Source organism: Hetaerina americana, unplaced genomic scaffold (genome assembly GCF_022747635.1).
Source record: "Hetaerina americana unplaced genomic scaffold, ioHetAmer1.1.p SCAF_5, whole genome shotgun sequence".
Classification (NCBI taxonomy): domain Eukaryota; kingdom Metazoa; phylum Arthropoda; class Insecta; order Odonata; family Calopterygidae; genus Hetaerina; species Hetaerina americana.
This window is the reverse complement of record NW_027287095.1, coordinates 3,296,360-3,317,437: the sequence shown is the minus strand read 5'-3', so window position 1 is coordinate 3,317,437 and position 21,078 is coordinate 3,296,360. Positions and strand designations below refer to the sequence as shown.

Sequence of the window (21,078 nt, the reverse complement as noted above, 5' to 3'; positions counted from 1 at the left end):
AATAATATGTTAATATGGAAAAAATCAAAAATAAATTTCCCCAAACATCAATAAATTTGCGATAACATTTTATACATAATCAATCGCTCAAAAAATGGTAAAAAAAGCGCATGGGAACTGAAATACACATACATACACTCGGTTTCATGGCTCTATGCGAATTTCTCTGAAATTTGCATATTTATGCAGTTATCTTCAGATTGAATTTTGGAAGAATGTTAAATGCTTTTCCGAAATGCTAAATATTACTTAGACTTTAATGAACGATAGTATTTATATATATTTAAATTTATGTATTTAATTTTACTATGAAAAGGGAACATATATTCAACTTATTTAAATTATGAATGAATTTTAGAAAAGAAGTCAATATTATTACAATTTAGAGAAGAGATTCGTCACGAAAAATCTTTACAAATACAGCTACGTTATTTGCAAAATTCATTAATTTGATTAAAAAAATTGACTCATGCTAACATTTTAACTGTAAATTAATCCATTCTTTCATTTCACCTCCTACTCAACTGCAATATCACGTGTGTAGTTAATACTGGTTATCGTAGATCTTCAACCTTTTCAACACAAATTAATTGATGATCGAAACCAAAGATCAAACCATTGGACGCAAGAAAGTTTGTTCTCTAGAATCTTGGTCACAGCATTGCGGTCCCTTGTGGATCATCCGATCTCATTTTAAGTTTGCAACTAATGGGAAAATAATTGAGATTTGTCGTTTTAGAACTGAGTGACTAAGGGAAGGCTCCTATTGGCCATCGTTAATGGAATGGGAGTTCATTAGGCTGAGTTATACGTTTGGGTCCATGTGGGGCCAAGTATAATTTACAATCTGGCTTCGAAAGGATCGTACGTGGAAGGGGATGGGGAGTTGGCATTCAGCCCTGAGAACTCCCACCAACCTTCACTACGATAAATTTACGCTTCGATGAACCTGAAATAAATGGGTAACATATTGGCAAAAATTGATACAGAAAATGAAAAGCGAAAGAGCTTCACTACCAAATGTTACTAAAATATTCTTACATAAAGCCCCCCAAGCCCTTAACAATTTCCTTTTTAATGGGACCCGTAAGTGGTACATTCAAATTGGAATGTGTGTGTCCAGGTTATACTCAATAGAGGACCCGATGTGATAAAAAACGGTTCAGAATTAAGTTTCCCAGATGATAAGGAAGTTGAGGGAACCCCAATGAACCAAGTTACTCTCCATCGCGGAGAGGCCGAGGAGTTTCCTGAAAGTTGTACTACGCAAAGTTTCATTGAAGGGATGTAGAGGTTCGTCCGTGGCTACTAAATGATTCCACTAAAGAAATGTAAATGATAGTAGACTGATGGAAAACATTTTAAGCTAAGCAGTTAATTACGAAATAATTAATAAAAATGTTCGGAGCACACATGAGATGTCTTTGATCAATGTAAAATTGAGGGACCCTTTTATATTCGATATTGACACAGCACCAAAAATGTTATTTTTTTAAAAAGACGGCAGTGACATCAACTAAATAGATTAATTTCAAATGAGCTTTAAAAGAATATTTATAAATATGAATTAATGACCAATAGTAGATGATTAAATTTTAGAAATGCCATAATCGTGCGTCGATACATAAGGGTGCTCTTATGAAGAATTTTTGAAATTTGTACTTTGATCTGCAATACAAATTTTTTTCCTCAGATTTATTCTACTTATTCTTGGGATATACCTTATATGTCCTGGGAATAGTAGCAGTCGATAAATTTACAAGGACTGGAATACAATTCAAAAGTTTTGAATATTTTGGATTAAAATGTACCAAACAATACTAAAAGATAAATCCTTGGAATCTTACTCAACGGTTTTAATCATATTTCGAGAGAATTCTTGAAATAAAGAGAAGATGCCAGTATGAGTATGCATATCACCATGGACATACGAGGGTCATCCGGAAAGTAGTACCCGTTCGTGAAATAAAGACACAAAAGTAAATATTAACAAACATAAAAAATTTTATTTGAAAGAGGATACTTTAAACTACTTCTCAACATAATCTCCAAGCAAATTAAGGCATTTGTCATAACGTGTGACAAGTTTCTGTATTCCTGCTGCATAGTCCTTCGCCGCCAGCTCATTGAGATACGTGAGGGACCCATCTTGCACAAATTTTTGCATAATGCAGATGGTGTTTAACAATTTCATGAACAATTGTTCGAGAAACATTGGGAAAATGCTCACAGATGTCATCAATTGTGACGCGCCGATCGTTCCTCACGAATTCGTCAACTGAGCTCACCAGTTGGTCTGTAGTGACAGACGGTCTCTCCGAACGCTCATCGTCGTGTGTGTTCCCCCTCCCCATGTTGAAGTTGCGACACCACCGCCGAACAGACGACTCGTCCATTACATTGTCTCCATACACCTCCTTTAATTGGCGATGAATATCACATGGGCGAACGTTTCTTGCATTGAGGAATTTAATCACTGCCCTCACTTCACAACTGGCGGCGTTCTCAATTTTTTTAAACATTGTAAACAATCACAGAAACAACACAGGCAATGCTAGCGTCACGCAACTTGGCTCAGAGAAGGCAGACAAGCCACTGAAGCTATCTGACCTCGTCCAGCGGCTACTCGCGTCGTCAGCACTTCATGCGGCACGAACGGGTACTACTTTCCGGATGACCCTCGTAGTTTATCAATAATCTTGATAATTTAATAATATTTTTATGATACAAAATGTTTCCAAATCAATTAAAACTAGTTCGTATGCATAATGCAAAGGCGAAACTCAATTTGATTACAAATGCAGTGTAGTATATCAGGAGGATTTCTGTACTCACACGTGGCTGAATTATTCAACTTATTCTTGAGTCAAGTGCACCAGATGTTTAAGGATTTGGCCGAGTTGAAACCTCAAAGTCGGAAATAATTGCGACAAAATTCGAACTGTGACCCGAAAGGTATAATAAACTAAAATAAAATTTAAGGCACTTACCTCTGGAGAGACATCCGTAGCATTGGCGCTGGAGACGAATTCTCGCAAAAACCCATCTAGCTCGGTGCCCTCGATATATCCGTTGCCTGTGAATATAAAAAATACATCGTTATATTCTATTTCTGAATCCCATAAGTAACTCGTTTTATCCACATTAAACATCCACAATGTTATGCTTATAGCCTAGCTGATTTCGGAAATGCTGCCGATGTGAGGTTTTCTTTTGATATCATATAAGAGGAAAATTTAAGAGGATACAAATAATGCAATTAGAGTGCATATTTTTATCTTATTGCTCTATTGAAGCAATAAAGCTGATTCAATTTCAATAATTTTTAACAAAAAAGTGAATTTAAAACAATTTATTTGGAAAACGAATTGATTTTAAAAATCAATTAAAAATTTTGATTTTGCTCTCCGGACGCCGGTGCCAGTCTCTAAGAACCCGATAAGCTTTTGGCTTAATATCAAGTTCGGTTGCTGCTTTCTAGAGGACGAACGTATTAATGTGTCAGCACAGTTGACATATTAATTTTCAATTAGGTCTTGTGTGTTTACGCTTGTATTTCATCCCATTACATAGGTTACAGTCGATGATATCCAGCCCATAAAAACAATGAAGAGGGATTAAAAATAAGTATAAAACAAATTTATTCGTAGGGACATACGAGTCGTTCGAGTCCGAAATACAAGCAGGATAAATCTGCCCTAGCCATTGATTCTCTTCAGATTGTAAGGATTAGTGTAATAAACAATGAAATTTACACATTTAAGCTAGAATGGCATCGATAAAATTAAAATCAAAATTGTGCAGACTACCTCTTACTGCATTTGACATGTTAAGCGTCGGAAAGAAATAAATCCAAAAAAATAAATAATTATGAAAACTTTATATCTGCGGGATCCAAAGAAAACTATTACAACTAAGTATTGTTTTTTCATCTGGAGACTCACTCCCAAATTCGGAATGTGCGCTGAGGAGAGGTGTCGGAAACGAACGCATCGAAAATTGGAAACTTTCATATTGTTAGCCTGACAACTCGTTCACCTTGGTAAGAATAACCTTCAGATGAATTTAGGTGAAAAGTTAAAGAATAAGTATTTGTGCAAAGATAAATTTGTCTTTTTTGAAATGTAGAGAAACGAAAAACACAAATTCTTGAAGGTATCTGAAAGTTAAAAGGATCACAAGACGCATATCGCTTTCTTGGAATTGAGAAGATCATTTTACAATGTCTTGAGAAAAGAAAATCTATCTATTCTGAAAGAAAGACGGAAGTCTTGCCACCTCTGAAGATGGATACGTAACCGTAAAAAAGAAGATGACACTATTAATTGGAGGTGGAAGTAATAGTAGAGGAGAAGGAAACACGATAAAAGGGATAAGCGAGGATTTACGTAGATTTGACCGGCAACAAATTAACCACTAGAAAATAAATATTTCTCTCAAATATTTTGGGATATGATTAAAATGTCACGCTTTCACATTTTGTCAAAAGTTTTAGCGGAGGGATAAAATCATAGTGGAGAAATAATAAAAGGGAATAATTCAAATTAAAAGAAAATTTATATTTTATAAAAGGCAAAATATCAAAAAATATTAAATTTTGAATAAAACCTTTTAAGAGCGGAATAATTTTAATGTAAGGGAAACAGGATGGCTAAGGGTGAAAAAATAAAAAGCTTTGTGTCAGCACAACCGAAGGAGACTATCAGAGGAAACACTAACAACCATTATAAATCAGAAACTTGAAGAGTATAAATGGTTTGATTAATATATTTGAAGGGGAAACTTTTTTATATAAGACGCTAAAACATAACGCAAATTCCTTCAGAAATAAATATTAAAAGCGTAAAAAATTATACTTAATAATCAACTCAAGGATAACTACGCTGATAAATGCAAAAAAACAACTTTTGATGAACGAATTTAGCGTTTATTGCTGAAATCGTATTTCGTTAATATTGCAGAAAAAATCTCTTTAAGTTTCATTTCTCTCGTTATTCATCAATAACGGGTAACCTATGAGCTAAAGCTCTTTTAAATTATCTCTTCGTCGCCAGAGCAAGCATTGGAAAGTGTTGCATATAATTTTATCCAATTTGAGTTTTTAGGTGTCAGCACCGAACGTAGTCAACCCGCAATTGTAATGGCATCATCGGAAAATGTGTAATTTTACTAACGTGTGGGGGAGGATAACGAGAGAGCAAGTGACTTCATGCGAGAGTGTTAAGCCTATTAGGACACTTTGGGTCCTGGCGACCCCTGGGATTCGGCGACCCCCAGGATATCCTGCAAAGAATTCCAGCTGCGCCAGTGGAGAGGAAATTTGTATTTTTTTCCTAAAAATTATGGCCACAAGGGCTTGGCGTGTCCTTTTCCTGAGAGGTGAAAGCAGTGCCTTTTTGGAAGTTGGGAAATGGTGGGGATGTTTTATATATAGAATTCCGAGCGATGGTGCATGTGCTTTGCTCAACACACTGAAAACCATATCAGGGATCCCTTCAAAATATTTCTTCGTAAGGAAAAATCTGCAGCTCAAAGAAAGTAATGTTAAAGTTAAAGTAATCAAAAAATACTCAAAAGAACACTTACGCACTTTTTAGGTGAATATTTTCCGGGGTTTGGCCATTCAATCTATGTAAAAATGCCTAGTTCCGCTTTTTGTGGCAGTAAGATGTTTTTCAGTGATACGGGCATTACTCAGTTTGCAGCGGTCTAGAATAATTTATTTTTTTTCAAGGTAAGAACCTTAGTTTCGTTTGTAGTTCAACGGAGAAGACGGGTGATTCATATTAATCATTAGACTAATGCAGGATACGCTTATTAAATGACTAATTCACGCACTCATTAATCACAGAGAAACATTTATACTGAATATAATATTTCTTGCTTCAATGGATATATGTCTAGTAATTTCGCCAGTCTCCTTCAAAATCCATTTCATATATTAAACTTAAATTTTTATAAATTATATACCATACTTAACACCAAAAAATAATGTTTAACTAAATTGAAATAATAGAAAGCTTTCTTAGACAAATCTATGACGCTACATAGTATTTATTATCAAAAAGGTGGCATGTAAAGATCATAATTATAAGTAAGGAAGAGAAATTTGCTAACTCCGAGGTCAGGAACCAGCACAAACTAGAACCCCGAAAAATCCAGATTATTTTCTAATGCAATAATACCTTCTACATTTCTATTTGCAGAGGATACTCCATTTGAAAAGGTAGCTCATACATTTTGGATAGTAAATCCATTGTTGGTTTGGCAACTTGGGCGAGTACAGCAATCGGAGATCTCAGAAGGACATGATTGTTACGTCCAGACGCAGCAAGGTTATAGTAATATGCACATACATTTTCGTCTTTGATTGTCAGTAGCATTTTTTTTTCTTTTAGAGATCAAGAAAATATTTTTATCATCAGTCTTTTTATCACAGTAAGACGATGAGAAAAGCCGAATTTAACTTTTTTCCAGATTTCCAAAAATTCCAAATTTGTTGAAAAAATTGAATTGTTGCTTACTTTCATTATAATATAGATCAAACTTTAAATCTTTACACTGTGACTCCTGCGATAATGCCTACAGTTTTTGTCCACTTGTCCAAAGCCATTTCTGAGCCCTAACTGTTCATTCCCTAAGTAATCATTTTCCCTCCTTTCCATCTTTTTTTAATGACGCAAATTTAGCTTCGTGAGATATCAAACTTCTGTAGTCCTCACATATGGCTGCCTTTCCCAGTTTTTAGAATAGGAGATCTGAGAAAATCTGAGAAAATCTGAGAAAATCTTCTGAGAAAATCTTCTGGCCAGGTTCCTCCCGCAAACACACTCCAAATTATTCCATAAAACTCTTCCTCCCAAGTTTTGCTTAACTATTAAGTAGTTTTGAGGAAATTTTTTTATATCCTTATGGCTTACTTTCATTTGGATTCCCTTAATTTCCGTTCTCTTTTTCAATCAGGTATACCCTAGACCTAAGGTATCCTAATCCAAATTATGTTTATTTTCCTTTCTAAGCTTTCCACCTTGATTTCTTTACCATGTAGTTCCTCTATATATGGATCCCTGTTGAATCTACCTTTGGTCATTTACTCATTACCACTTACTTCCTGACAATACTTTCGCCTTTCTGCATAGCGCACCCATTTTACCCTACCGTTGTAAACGTTTGGGTGTACGTAATTATCAAATTCTTATATCAATGTTGAAAGTCCGATGCAAAGGTCGAAGTGCTGTTCTCAGACTAATGCCAAATAAATAAACTTCCCATATCCCCCCGCTACATTTTACATTCTGCCTCTTTGCGCCCTTTGTTCATGCCTCAGTTTATTATTCAACTCTCTGTACCTCCTATTTAACTCAGTTTACATTCTCACATTTCCTTCTCTCGTCCACCATCTTAAGCATCTCGTCTTTAATCTAAGGTTTACCCTTCCTTTTCGGTATTACTTTACTTATAGTTTTGGCGGCGACTTTCGACAGTCCTTTGTGGATTTGTCCTCAATTTCCTTCTATTTTACCCATTTCCCTTTCTAGTCATAATTTTCTCTACTGCCTATTGATACTGTTTCCTTTTTGTCATGGTTAATGTTTCTAAATTCAATATCTATCACGATTTATCCTTGTGAATTTTACGTGGCTTTTCATTATTAATAAATTAATATATAAATCCGTGTCCACTCCCGGGAAACTGAGCGAATTAAACTATTTGGCTTCCTGACCGCAGTCATTCCTAGTTCCTGAGTTCCCTACTAACTGTTCGTAACTACTCACTACTATCTGTTAATTTTCCTGCCGTGACGTTCCAATTTCCCAGTACCATCATCGTTTCCTCCAAGGAATACCCGTTATTATTTCCTCTAATTGATATTATTCTCTATCGATTTCTTTCTCCTAATGATTGATTGGTGCCATGTTTATCCGAACAATGACCGTATTTGTTGGCTGAGCTTTTAGTTCAGCTAGTATTATTATATCACTTGCTTGCTCTATATTTACTACTCTTCTTCCTACGACGTTGTTTAAAATTTTTGTCAGCCCTCGCTGGATCCCTTCCTCTCTGTTTTGTTGTCCTACACCTATCATTCCACCAATTCCCACTATTCGTCCATCTCATCTAATACAACCCTAATATTTATATATTTCCTATATATTGCCTCTATATTTCCTCCCTTCATGTCCCGTCTAATATATTTTTTAATTTTCCTATCTCCAACCACGCTAACACTCACAAGCATAACTGGTTACCTAGTTATTGTCGATTTCGCTTTGCAAGGTAATATTTCAAAATATAATTATTTTATAACTGCATAATTGTAATCAGACTTAATAAACAGTACTCAGAAACCTGAATTCCGTGTTTTCAAGTTTGTTCAATATTTGTACGTCTTGATATTTTAGGGGTACAGAAATTGTATAGATAAAGGGACGCGAATGGAAAATTAAGGGAAATGCTTGTAGATTAGTCTTTGCTACCAACATTTGCGTTAAACCATTCCGCAAATTCAGACAAATATTGTGCACCGGTCAAAATATTATTCTTAGGCTTCAAGATTTATGAAAATATTTGTCAATTAACAATTTTAGAGAGAAATTTAGTGAGGAAAAATTTTGAGTTATTTTAAATCAGCTTGAACTAAAGATGTGGAGGTAAGGAAGCATTAAGTGAATGTTTGGGTGGATCCCCTGGAAATAAAACTGCGGAAGGTCTCTCCTCTCTCTCTCTCTCTCTCTCTCTCTCTCTCTCTCTCTCTCTCTATATATATATATATATATATATATATATATATATATATATATATATATATATATGAGTATATATAGCATATATATATACATATATATAGCATATATATATATGAGTCTCTCTTGAAGAAGGCCTCTGAGAGGGCCGAAAGCTTGAACAATTTACCGTGTGAGTGTCCTTTTAAATGTTGCTATTCTTTTCTATTTGTGTTATATTGTGTCAGTCCATTATATATATATATATATATATATATATATATATATATATATATATACTCATATATACAGAAACAGATATAAGGAAAAGGGATAGGAACACATATAAAGGATATATTTTTATACATATATTTTTACTCTTGTGATCCGTTCGATTCCGCCTTCCCCACCTCTATTGTGTTCGTCCTTTATATGTGTTCCTATCCCTTTTCCTTATATCTGTTTCTGTATATATGAGTATTTATTCGCCGTTTGGCGGGATTTCGTGTTGGAATGTATATATATATATATATATATATATATATATATATATATATATATATATATATATATATATATATATATATATATATATTATATATATATATAAGGCTATCATATACAATTTGATGAAGCCAACCAGGAATATTGAAGAATATAAAAGAAAATAAGAACTAAAATTGTGAATAACTCAACCAAAACTGTGAAAAAAAGAAAATAAAAATGAATGAAGAATACAGAAAAGGAAAAATACAGAGGAGGAAAATTAAAATATGCCATTGATATGTCAAAATTGCTCATGGAGAACTGTATAGAAGTTTTAGTTTCTGGGGTGGATGCTGGGTTTCCATATTAACATTCCACGCATATGAAACATGTAGCCTGAAAAAATTAATTCCATCCTCAAGAATAAAAAAAAAGGATGAATTTTTTTACAAACACTAATGTGGTGAACACAAAAAGTATCATGTATGAAGAGAGCAGAGGCAAAAAAAGATCACATATAAAAAACCTCCCGGGAATTCGTAATATTTCTGTTGTTGGACACCAAAGGAATTCAAAGCGTTTGCAGAAGACATGATTTTTCTACCAATTTAGGAAAAATACAATCCAATGCGCGTATTTTATCCTCTCTTGAGGCATGCAATCTACAAATCAATGCAGAGGTTGAGAAAACAAATTAAAACTCCACTGCAAATATCACCACACTTCTGTGTCTTAACGGGACTTCACTCGGCATTAAACCGGAGATGGAATAAGGTGTTCTTTTTCCTAACCATAAGCTAATAAATAGTTGAATGTGACATAAAAGAATGATCCCGGTATCATTTTCTTCTGAAGAACACTAGGACACGAAAACATGTAATCCAAAACAGGTTTATACATTTCTAATTCTAATGATTTTTTCAATGTTTAAAAGAAATAAGCATATCTTTTTATGCTTTACAATCATGGCAATATGGTTCTTTCATTTTCCACTAGTTGATTATTTAGTGATAAAAATTGCTGAATTTGGAGTTAATTCCACTGACCAAATATTGTTTTGTTTACTGATAACATATAAAAAAGACTGAGCTAGATGTTTTAATTTTTATTTGATATTTGGAAGCAAAATATATACTTAGCTATGAGCTAGCCAAGCACCTGATAACTTCGGATAAACTGAAACGATGACGTTTTACGTTTCAGTTGTAATTTTTATATTGAAACAGGATAGATGATCCTTAAAAAGAATTCAAATATTCAAAAGGTCCAAATAGTTTGCGTATCTTGGTGCCTAGTGTTCAATGATTAAAAAAATAAATATTCATTTTTAAACTAAATGAAATACTCGCAAAGCTAAAATATTCGCTTATAACGCTGATCATGAACGCCCAGGTATATTTCGAATTTGCTCACCACAAACCTTTCATTTGTGTCCGAACTGAAAAGAAATCATAAATATTGGAATAATAAATTAAAGTGCGTTTTGAATGAGTAATTATGGTGATAATTTTAAAAACATCTCGATAGACCATCTCAGCAACCGAACATTATTCAAATTGACAACGGAAATTGATCGTGCCAAAACTTTTCCACCGGCGTATTTTTCTCCTCGCACATCGGGGAGCGTAGTATATTTGTGCATGTCTATACATACGATTACGATTACGGTGATATTAGCATTGAAACCCCACCATGACGTCACCAATAGAACTTGACTTTCAAGATGTGTACTATGAAGTTTATGATTATGTAATAATTAATGCCGATGACTCGCTGTGAATAATCACATTTAATACACGTAATATATTAGTATGTGTGGAAGTAAGTTCACATTCTTATTTAGAGGATGAATAATTTTGGGAATTTTAAGCATTTGAAAAAAATGACAGCATGTTATTCAATCAATGCCCACTCCATTCCAACTCTTCCATATCAGAGGTTATCTCATCCAGGAGTATTGAGCGAATCAAATCATGTTTCTTGAAACAGTCTTCTGGTGCCAAGGGCCATCCTCGGAATCGAGATTACTTTTCGAACAAATTACCAAAGCAAATCCACAGAGTCCAACCCTCCAGGGGGGGCGTCCGTTGGCTCTCTCTCATCACTCTCCCCTTACCACTGCCCTCCTTACCCGAATCCACCCATCCTCAACCGCCCAATCCCCTCCCCATTCCCGAATCCATCGGACGAATTGATGAAGAGGCGGCTCTCCGTAATCCGTCTTTTCAGTCTCTCCGACGCGAGGGAACCTCTGATAGGTTTTCATACTGCTGAAACTCCCTTTTTAACCCGAGGTTTTAGACTCATCCAAAAATCCCTTGTTTTATTCGCCTGGCATTAGATGTTTCGCTCTCGTCTTCCTAGCTGTTCGTAGCATCCGTAGAAAACCTGCAGTATTTTCCTTGCTAAAATTCGCAAATTCTCAGTAAGGAGAGTCAACTCCATTCCATGAGATTTCTGCAGCCTCCGAAAAAGTCCGTGGAACTCCCGAAATCCCACATATTGAGTTTCATGGGTGGTATCACGAGGATTATACAGAATCCATGACTTTCTTATGGGTCTGGCATTCGGTCGCTAGACCGAATGCCAGACTAATAACGATGAAGAGTCTCGAAGAAAAATTTGTTCTTGCTCTATGAATTTTTCCACAGAAAAAGTGTGCCATACTTTGATTAATGAAACTTATTCCATTAAGTGATCAGAAAAAAAGAATATGTGTGTGACGGGGAAGGGGTGTAAGGCGGTGTGGAGAGTAAGGGGTGGCGGAGAGTGAGGAGGATGAATGGAGGAGAATATTCGAAATATACGGGAGCATACATGTAATGGACAGTTGATACAGAGGATACTGAATCTACTTCTCGTCATTAGGCCCAATCTTTGACCAGTCAATCCTTGAATATGAAGACAAAAAGGAGAAAGTGTAGATTAAAAGTGGTTCATTTAATAATAGTTCATCATTAAGAGATTAGGGAATGGATTTAAAGTAACGTGAGTACTCTGGAACAATATATAAGGTAATTAGGAAAAACCACAAGGCAAGTAAGTCAATTCATGTCAGTCATCATAAATTATTGTTTTCAATGTTGAACATGATTTTAAGTGCTTCGGCTGATTTTTGCAGGATTGCTGAGCTTCTATTATATGCAATACACCCCGCGGTCTTGACTCCCGGCTTCTCGGATCGTGGTACAAAAGAGGCGATAGAAATTCATCTGGATGGGGAAAACTTAAATCGCGACAGAGGATACGCCCTTATTTGATCGTTGAAGCCCGTGATGAAGAAAATGAGGACGGCGAGAAGGGGAGAGAGAACATAAGCAACAACCAATCAGAAGTAACCCGAGCCCAAGAGGAGGTTATATATATGAACGGCAAAAATGATGACCGGGTATCAACTCCCTGAGGAAGATTGCGGAGTTAGCCATCGAAACTTTGGCACCTGAATCCTTGACTCAGAGGAAAACCCGCAAAGACTTCACTAGAATGGTTCATAGGGAAAACATTGAATACTACATGATGCTACTTACACTTCAATGGTATCTTTTGCTTTGAAAAGTAATTTTTTAATACATTCATACATATATAATCAATATATTTATAATAGTTAATATATATGTATAGTAAATACGGTATATTACAGTAAATAAACCATGAAAATTACGAGATTCTGCCAAATGAGTCGAGTAATTGTCCAGCCCTTCCGACCAGTCCTGACAGAAAGACCTTCGACCCTAGAGTTAACAGCAGCATAAAAGACACCCTTTAGGATGGCAACTGATGAATTAGAGTCACGAAATTTTAGGACGACTCCGAGGGCTGGGAAATCAGAAAGCATCAGATAAGTGGGGAAAGAAAGTCGAAACCCATATATTAGAACTATCACGATGAAAAGACTGCATTCTGAAAAGACTATGAGATCTGGGGCGAGAGTTACTGGGCTATTTAACAGCAAAAAGGAGGAGGGAATACTGGTATTTATAATTCATTAAAATAAATGCAATGATGAAGCAATTAAGGCAAGAGAGCTTTAAGAAATCTAAAAAAAGTGTGCAGGTATAAATTCTAAATTATTTCCTACGGTAATGCCATCAATTCGCCATATTTTCTTGGTGGGAATGAATATTTGGATCATCAATTAGATTTATTAAAGTGTAAATAATATTTGAATAGCATTAAAAGGGGTTGGAGGCAGCGAAATTGGAATGTAGGAGCTTTTATTGAAAGCAAGGGGGAAATTACACAAAATGGAGGAAACAAATCCCAAAGGGTTCGATGGGATTATAAAAGGATGGAAAAAGAAATTGAAAATGGAAAGGATCTTATAAAGGGTGTAACGATGAGAAGAGAAAGATTATTATCCTTAAAGGGGGAATAAATGAAAGGAGTAGCAATAGTTTTTAGGGGAGCTGACCGAGAGCTGAGGTCATTTGCGCCATTAAGAATGCATGGGAAAGGAAAAGTAAAGGATGGAGAACAACCCAGCGTCGGCATTAGCCTGCTCGTAAACGAAAGTTACTCACTCAAAGTGCTACAAGTAGGGAGCACCTCAAGCAGGGATCGGGATACCACTGAAAAGTATTCTTGAAAAATTATCTACCACTTCCGAGATTCGAACCAGGACCATCTGAGTGGCAAGTCAGTGCGTTAACCACCGCACCATCCCGATACACATTAAAACGAAGTAGAGAAGGAGATTATTTACAGATTGTGTGAAAAATAAGGGGAGAAAATAGTATCGCCGTCGATATCGCATGCCTGTTAATACGCAATTTCGCTTAACTGCGCCAATTTGACGCTGAGGAAAATAACTTAAAACGAGCTGCAGTCGTTACCGAGTGTATTTTAAATCTATCGTTAGTGCTAAAGAGTAAATATTAGAAAAACAAATTAATAAGATGACGAAAAAACGGAAAGTTAACTTCACCGTCAAAATTGGAGGGCATAGAATCGTGCAAGAGACACACTTTATTTTTATCAATGAGGATTAATATGATATTGTAATGGCAACGCAAAGAAAATTTTAAGTATTATTTAATAAAAGAATATGCTTCAGAGGAGAGGTAATTTCAGACTTTTTCCCAAAAAATATCTGAAGAAAAGATTAGAAATTTAATGTAACCTTATATATTTTAGGGACATGATGATTAAAGAAAAGATAAAAGAAGGGGAAAATAAACCAAAACATTAGAATAAAAGAGAAAGAACTCTTAGATAAAGTAGAAGAAGAGAGGAAGTTTCCATGGGACCCACGGTTGAAGGATGCAATTCTAAGATGAAAAAATTGGATAAAGAAAAGAGGAAATGATCGGATATTGAAGGCTGTGATAAAAGGCCAATAGAGGAGGAGCACTTCAATTTCGCAAAAAAGAGAGATATGGACATTCAGATGCCAAGAATGAGTAAATTAATAAGAGTGAGAGGAAGCTATTCTAGAGAAGAATTAGGCGCAGAGATATTTTAGACACCCTGGATGTTATGTAATAATTTAAAGAGTAGCCAAAACATATTGGTAATCACCAGACTTATATTAAGGATAGGACATCATATTGGAGGGTTATATGTAAATTATATCTCTCCATAAACTTGAGTAATTTGATGAAAAAGAGATTAATACTATCTTATATGTGTATATATATATATATATATATATATATATATATATATATATATATATACACATATACACAAGACATAATTACATGCATAAGTAAAGACTTCTACATTACTAATGTTTCACTCATTTCTCCCCATCGAAAACACCTTCGAGATTGTGGAAAATTAGCTGCGAATCTCAAAAAATAATGCCCCTCTTTTGATCAATCATCTTTAATTGTTAATGTTATAAACATTTTTAATGTATCAAATTTGTAACGCAACATTTAGATTTATCATTTTTTCATAAGCATTGCTAGTATTTTCATTTTAGCTGGGATTTTTTCATTATCAGCAAGTTTGATTGAGGTATTTCAAGAAGCTAAAGCGACTGTAATACATCACCAGGAATGCGTTATAATTACTATACCCAGATGAATAGGAAAATATGGGCAAGCAGCTAGATCAAATTTAATAAGCCTTTCTATGTGTACCTTAAGCATAATCCATCGCCGAAATTTGTATTGAAAAGGAAAAAGTGGTTTATGATTTTGAGCCAAGGCCAACTTTGGAGGATGCTCGTTTTTTGCGGTGAAATTAGAAATGAAATGAAATTCGGGGTCAAGATTAAATTTTGTGATTTCATATAGCTGAAAGGTGAAAAAATATAAGCGTAGCGTGTTTTTTCCCCATTTTCGGGTTTTTATTGACTCTTTCAAATGAAAACTTATTTGAGCTGGTGGTGGAGAGAAGTGAGAAATGTTTGAGAAACCCAAAGGCTGGGAAATTCATTGATTCCCACTAATGAACGTCCCCAGCAATAGAACTGAGTAACGAGCAAGAACTCTTTCGTTAATTACAGAACGCTAAACAGCTTTTAAAAACTATAAAATTCCCGTTAGATTTCCTGACCTAAAACGCAAAATTACTCTTGCCCATAGCTAAAGGCTTGAGGCCGGTTTACAAGTGATTAAAGAAATTATTGATATTTCAAAAATTTCAATTTTCATAGAGGATTCAACCTAATAAATTTTTTTGTCTCAGGCGTAACTTTATGGAAATTGTATGTAATATTGAAATGAAATAATTTAATTTGTAATTCCACACACTTTATTTTTAAAAAAACGACCCAGGTTTCGACGTTGAACGTCATCATCAGGACCTGATGATGACGTTCAACGTCGAAACCTGGTCGTCTTTTTTTTAAATAAAGTGTGTGGAATTACAAAGTAAATCATTTCATTTAATTTCAAGGATTAAACCTAAATTAATTAAATTTAGGAGACTCAGAGATACGACTAGGAGACTCAGAAATAGTCCGAGATACGACTGTTTCAAGCCTTGACGGAACTACGCAGCACAGTCCAGCCATAATTTAGATAATAAGCTATAACCTAGAAATTGAAGCATAAGAATGGCATAAATAAATCATTGAGACAACTTTTATTGATACATTCCTTTTGCCTTTAAAATAATTGAGTCCATAAATATTTATTCAACTCTCTATTTGTCTCGGTTATATAATAAGTCACGTCCATTTGCATGAGAGCAAACTGAAGATGATTTTGTCACCACGAAAATATTTCTAGTTTGTATTTATAGCGGATAGTTATTTGCAGTTTCAAAAATATAGATGGTTGCTACATACATAAAGGGATGACATTATGTCTAGCGGGGTAAACCAATTCAGCGTGTATGTTACTATTGTAAACTACTATCGTGTTATGAAACGACGCTTAAAATAATCTAATCGGAGGGGATTAAAGCTTTCTCATTTTGCTTTAAAATGTGAGTTAGGGGGGGATACTATGTTGCATTATGAATTTGATATCAAACTAACTATTCATATTCCAGAAACATCGCCTATCTTGTTACCTGATGAAAACATGCTTGGCAGATAATGTTAACCTGTGGTTTAGGGGTTCTAATCCTGCTTCAATTGGCTTGCTCATGTTTAGTTTCGCAGAGAATTTCGCTTGCTTGTTTTCCGGTAAGATATGAGTTTCATTAACGTCATAAAATTAGAGGCCGAACACTTGTTCCCTCGACGGAGGTCGACAAAGAAAGTCAACCAGAAGATTAAAATAAAGTGAAAATAATGATCTGTGATAAGACAGAAGTGATACAAATATAAAAATGGGCAGTTTATTTGCAAGAAAATATTTTAAATAAGAATTTGACATTTTTAATGTTACATTGGCCACAATGAAAGAGGTAACTTGCGTGTCAAAAAGAAAGAACATACTGTTTGGACACATTTTTAGATAAGATGGAGGCAGAGCAAATTGATTGGCAATGGGATGTTGAAGACTGTGTTAGAGGGGGAAATAACAGACAAACGAAGAAAACGCAGGAGTAGGATAGAGATGTTGGACAAAATGAAGGGAGGAAGGAAGTAAGAGACAAATTTGAAAAGTTTTCGGAATGGAATGGAATAAAACGGCTTATCTCAGTGGAAATTTTTCATTTTTCAATGTAGTTCCCCGGTACAATAAAGCACTTTGTTCAAGGATGTTCCACTGTTTTGATCACATCACGTAAATTAGATTCCTTCAGGCGTGCAAAATACCCGAATACTTCGGCTGTTCTTTGTTTGAAAGAAATTTCCGTCCACCGGGGAAAATTTTGAGCTTGGGGAAAAGATTGAAATCTGATGAAGCCAAATCTGGCGCTTAAGGTGGGTGTGGCAACAATTCATATCTTATTTCACGTATTTTTGCCATGCCAATGACACTTGTGTGTGGTCGTGCATTTTCTTGATGTAAGATGACTTTCTTTCTTTCCCAACTTTCTTGCCTTTTTCATGTATCTCTTTAGCTTTAGGTGGTCCAGAAGGCTATCGTAGTATTACCCAATAATTTTTTGACCATTGAGAAGATAAGCTATTGGTAGAATCCCTTTCGCATCCCAGAAAACTGAAGCAATTACCTTCCTCATCGACCGTATTGCCTTTGCTTTTTTCGGTGGTGAATCAAAATGTTTCCACTGTTTTGACTGCTATTTTTTCTCTTGGGCTCAAGATCTTTCTGTAGTCACAAATCGGCGCAGAAAATCTTCCTTTTTGCTCTTAAAACGGGTCGAACATTGTTTGGAAATTTCCATTCTGATGCATCTGTAATCTTGCGGCACCCATCTAACATAATTTCCTAATATCCAATTCCACTGCTAAAATGTGATACGCCCTTGTATAAGATATTCCCATAGCTTCAGCGATTTCTCGCACTTTCATTCGGAGATCCTCCATGGCCATTCAATGCACTCCTGCAATCTGGGGTAGTGGCCCATTTTGGCCGACAACCTCGTGGATCATCAATTAAGCAGTCCCGACCAAACTTAACTTATTTTTCCACTCGGAAAGGTTGACATGAAGGAGTCCCTTCAGAGTGTCTGAAGGTCGACATGACTTCCTTTTGCTTCATGCCTTTTCTTTATGAAGTATTTAATCACTGCTGAAATCTCAAATTTTTCCATCTTCACAATTCACTTCACGGAAAACCAACAGAAAGGCCTCCGCGCCACAGATATCTTCCCAAAGCACTGTCATGTTGCGTGTTTACTCAAAAAGGATTAACTATTACTACGCTGGAAACTCGTTGCACTAGCGCTGGCATCTAGTGGTTATTCCAGGAACCTTTCAATCTACCCTCGTATGTGAAATAGAGAAGCTTATTGTAGTGTTGGCCAGGTTGTGTTTTCATTGATGACAGATTGCCTTTTGCTGGGAGAGGCAAGGAAATATTTGCTCCACCAATTGGTAGCTTCTGTTCAGCCTAACCCTACCTTAACCAGTTATTTTCATAAAATGATAATAAATTATTGAAAACAGTTGTGTGAGGAAAATGTTCGGGATAAACTAGGGATGAGATAAATGAAGTACATAATGACAGGAATGAAGGGGGGAAGAAAAGAAATATAAACTGGAGAGGCTAACTGACCGGATAATTAAAAAAGTCAAACAAATCTTAGCATTGATTACTGTTAGTAGTGTTTGTTATAATATCCGTCGTTTGACCACATAAAATATAAGTTTGATCATACTTATAATACGATATATCTCAGGCAAGTACTTGGTTCCGTTGACCTCTCCGTATCCGTAGTAAGACAAAATTTTCTTGCAAAGAATTTTTAGAGGGCTGGATTTTATGTTACATTCTGCTATAACGTGAAAACAATAAAAAGCATGAAGATTTATGCATTTTACTGTGAAGAAAGATACAAGATGAAAAAATGACTCAGAGGTCGATGGTAGAAACTTCGGAAGCTTCATAATTCACTTCCCCTTACCTCAAGATTAAGGTGGTTGGATTTAAAATCCCAGGCACGATTGTTAGCTCAAAAGTTAGTTAATTTTCTTTCCAATGTGCTTAAAGATGCACTCGAATATTTGGGTTCAATTGGAAGTCCAATTAAGCTCAAGGTTTACATTCAACCACTTCGTCATTTGGAACCGTAAATGCTCTGAGTAATAATTAATCCTCCGTGTTGAGAAGACTTTCTCTGGGACTTTCCCCTGGGAGATTAAATTATTTGATTCAAAGTTGGCTCAATAAAATGATTTCCAGCTCATATTGTTTTCATGTTCATTAACAATCTCGACATTTTTCATTCAACTTTCCTGACGTACTTGCTTCCCACCCAGGGGGCGTGGGTTCGAATCCCGGCGGCGGCAGATATTTTGCAGTGGTATCCTGATCCCTACATTAAATGCTGCGTGGAGAGCACTTTAAAAGAGTATGCCATCCGTCAGATGGGACGTTAAAACTGCGGACCCCTTTACGCCTTTCATTTTTAGTAGGTCAATGCCAACGCCGGGTTTCTCTCCTCCCTTCCCCCTTTCCCATTCATTCCTAATGGCACAAGTGGCCTCATCTGTCGGTCGCCTTCCCTAAATCAACTGCCACCGAGCAAAATCATTCCATTTCCCTCGAGACGATAAAAAAATGTTGTGGCATGTTTTGTAAAACATACTTAAAACGAAGATACATAACTTAGATCATTAAAGAAATAAAAAATTGCATGCTTATTCCATAAGCAGAGATTCTATTAACGGCAGATAAGACATGAAACATCCCAATATAAACATTGAATTCCTAATGAATAATAACGCAATGTAACGTGCGCTTTCCTGTAATTCTGTAGTTATTGATACATCGAGTAGCCATTTCTTAAAGTTTAATTTATTGTTACGTAAAAAAGATATTTTCGAGAAATAATTTTAGAAAGATAACCACTTTCAGCAAACCTTTCACTTAAATAACCTTACCGAACAAATAATTTTGTAATTCGTTAATATTTGTTAGAATGTGCATTTTTTTATTAGTCAAAATAAATTACCATTGCTGATCATTGGATTATTATGATATCTACTTATTTTCCGCTGACTCTTTCCGCATAACCGTCACGGAAAATCAAGGAAGTGAGTAGTGTTTCACTCCAATTAAGACAGCCTAAAATACTTTGGAAGCTAAAATACAGAAATCCATCTTTCGGTATTTGCGCACTCTCCTTAAAGTGAGGAGAAAACTGAATGCAAAACCAATATCGTACAGTATATGCTCTGCTCGGTTCAATTTTCTGATAAATATACGTATGGAGCAAATATGTAGCAAATGAAGTCAAAGGTTAATGGTTTTTATATTCACACGAATCATTTTCCCTATTGTACAGATAACAACTTTGAGTTTCATATAAATACCAAAGTGGGATTAGAAATTAGTTGACCTCTAAAAATACTCCAAATCAAAAATCTTTTTCATATCTGAAGGAAACAAAAATGTATACAATACATTAACGATGGAGTCTTACTTTGATAGGAAACTCCAGAAATATCGGTTTCATTGAGATCTACAAAAAAGACAATGAGCATCGCCTTGATCCGAGATTTGCTCATGCGAGCTTTCTTTTGACGGGGTGATGATGGGGTATGCCACTCCGCACTTTGTCTCTTCGACTCCAGGTCGTACTCAAAGATCCACGTCTCGTCACCCGAAACAACGTTCTCTAAAAAATGTGGATCATTTTTGCAGTGATCCGCAAGTTGTGTCGCGATTTCCAAACGATTTTAGTCTTTGATCATCACTGAGCACTTTCGGCACCAACTTTGCACAAATTTTTCGCATCTGTAATTGCTCCCTAATAATCTCGTGCACTATTGTTTTTGGCACATTACACTGCTCTGCTATCATCCGAACACTAAGACGACGATCAGAGTTCAGTACATCGCGAACTTTTCGCACATTTTCGTCGGTGAGTGTCGTTGATGGGCGTCCAGGCCGTG

At 35.5% G+C, this 21,078-nt stretch overlaps 1 protein-coding gene across 3 annotated transcripts in view; it reads right to left on the bottom strand.

Moving 5' to 3' along the window:
• Positions 1–21,078, bottom strand: part of Cbp53E (Calbindin 53E) — a 204,314-nt gene that overhangs the window by 55,897 nt on the left and 127,339 nt on the right. For all 3 annotated transcript variants that reach the window (XM_071592097.1, XM_071592099.1, XM_071592098.1), the window contains exon 3: positions 2,991–3,076. In XM_071592097.1, coding sequence (XP_071448198.1) covers positions 2,991–3,076 — 86 coding nt within the window. The remainder of the gene's footprint in view (positions 1–2,990; positions 3,077–21,078) is intronic.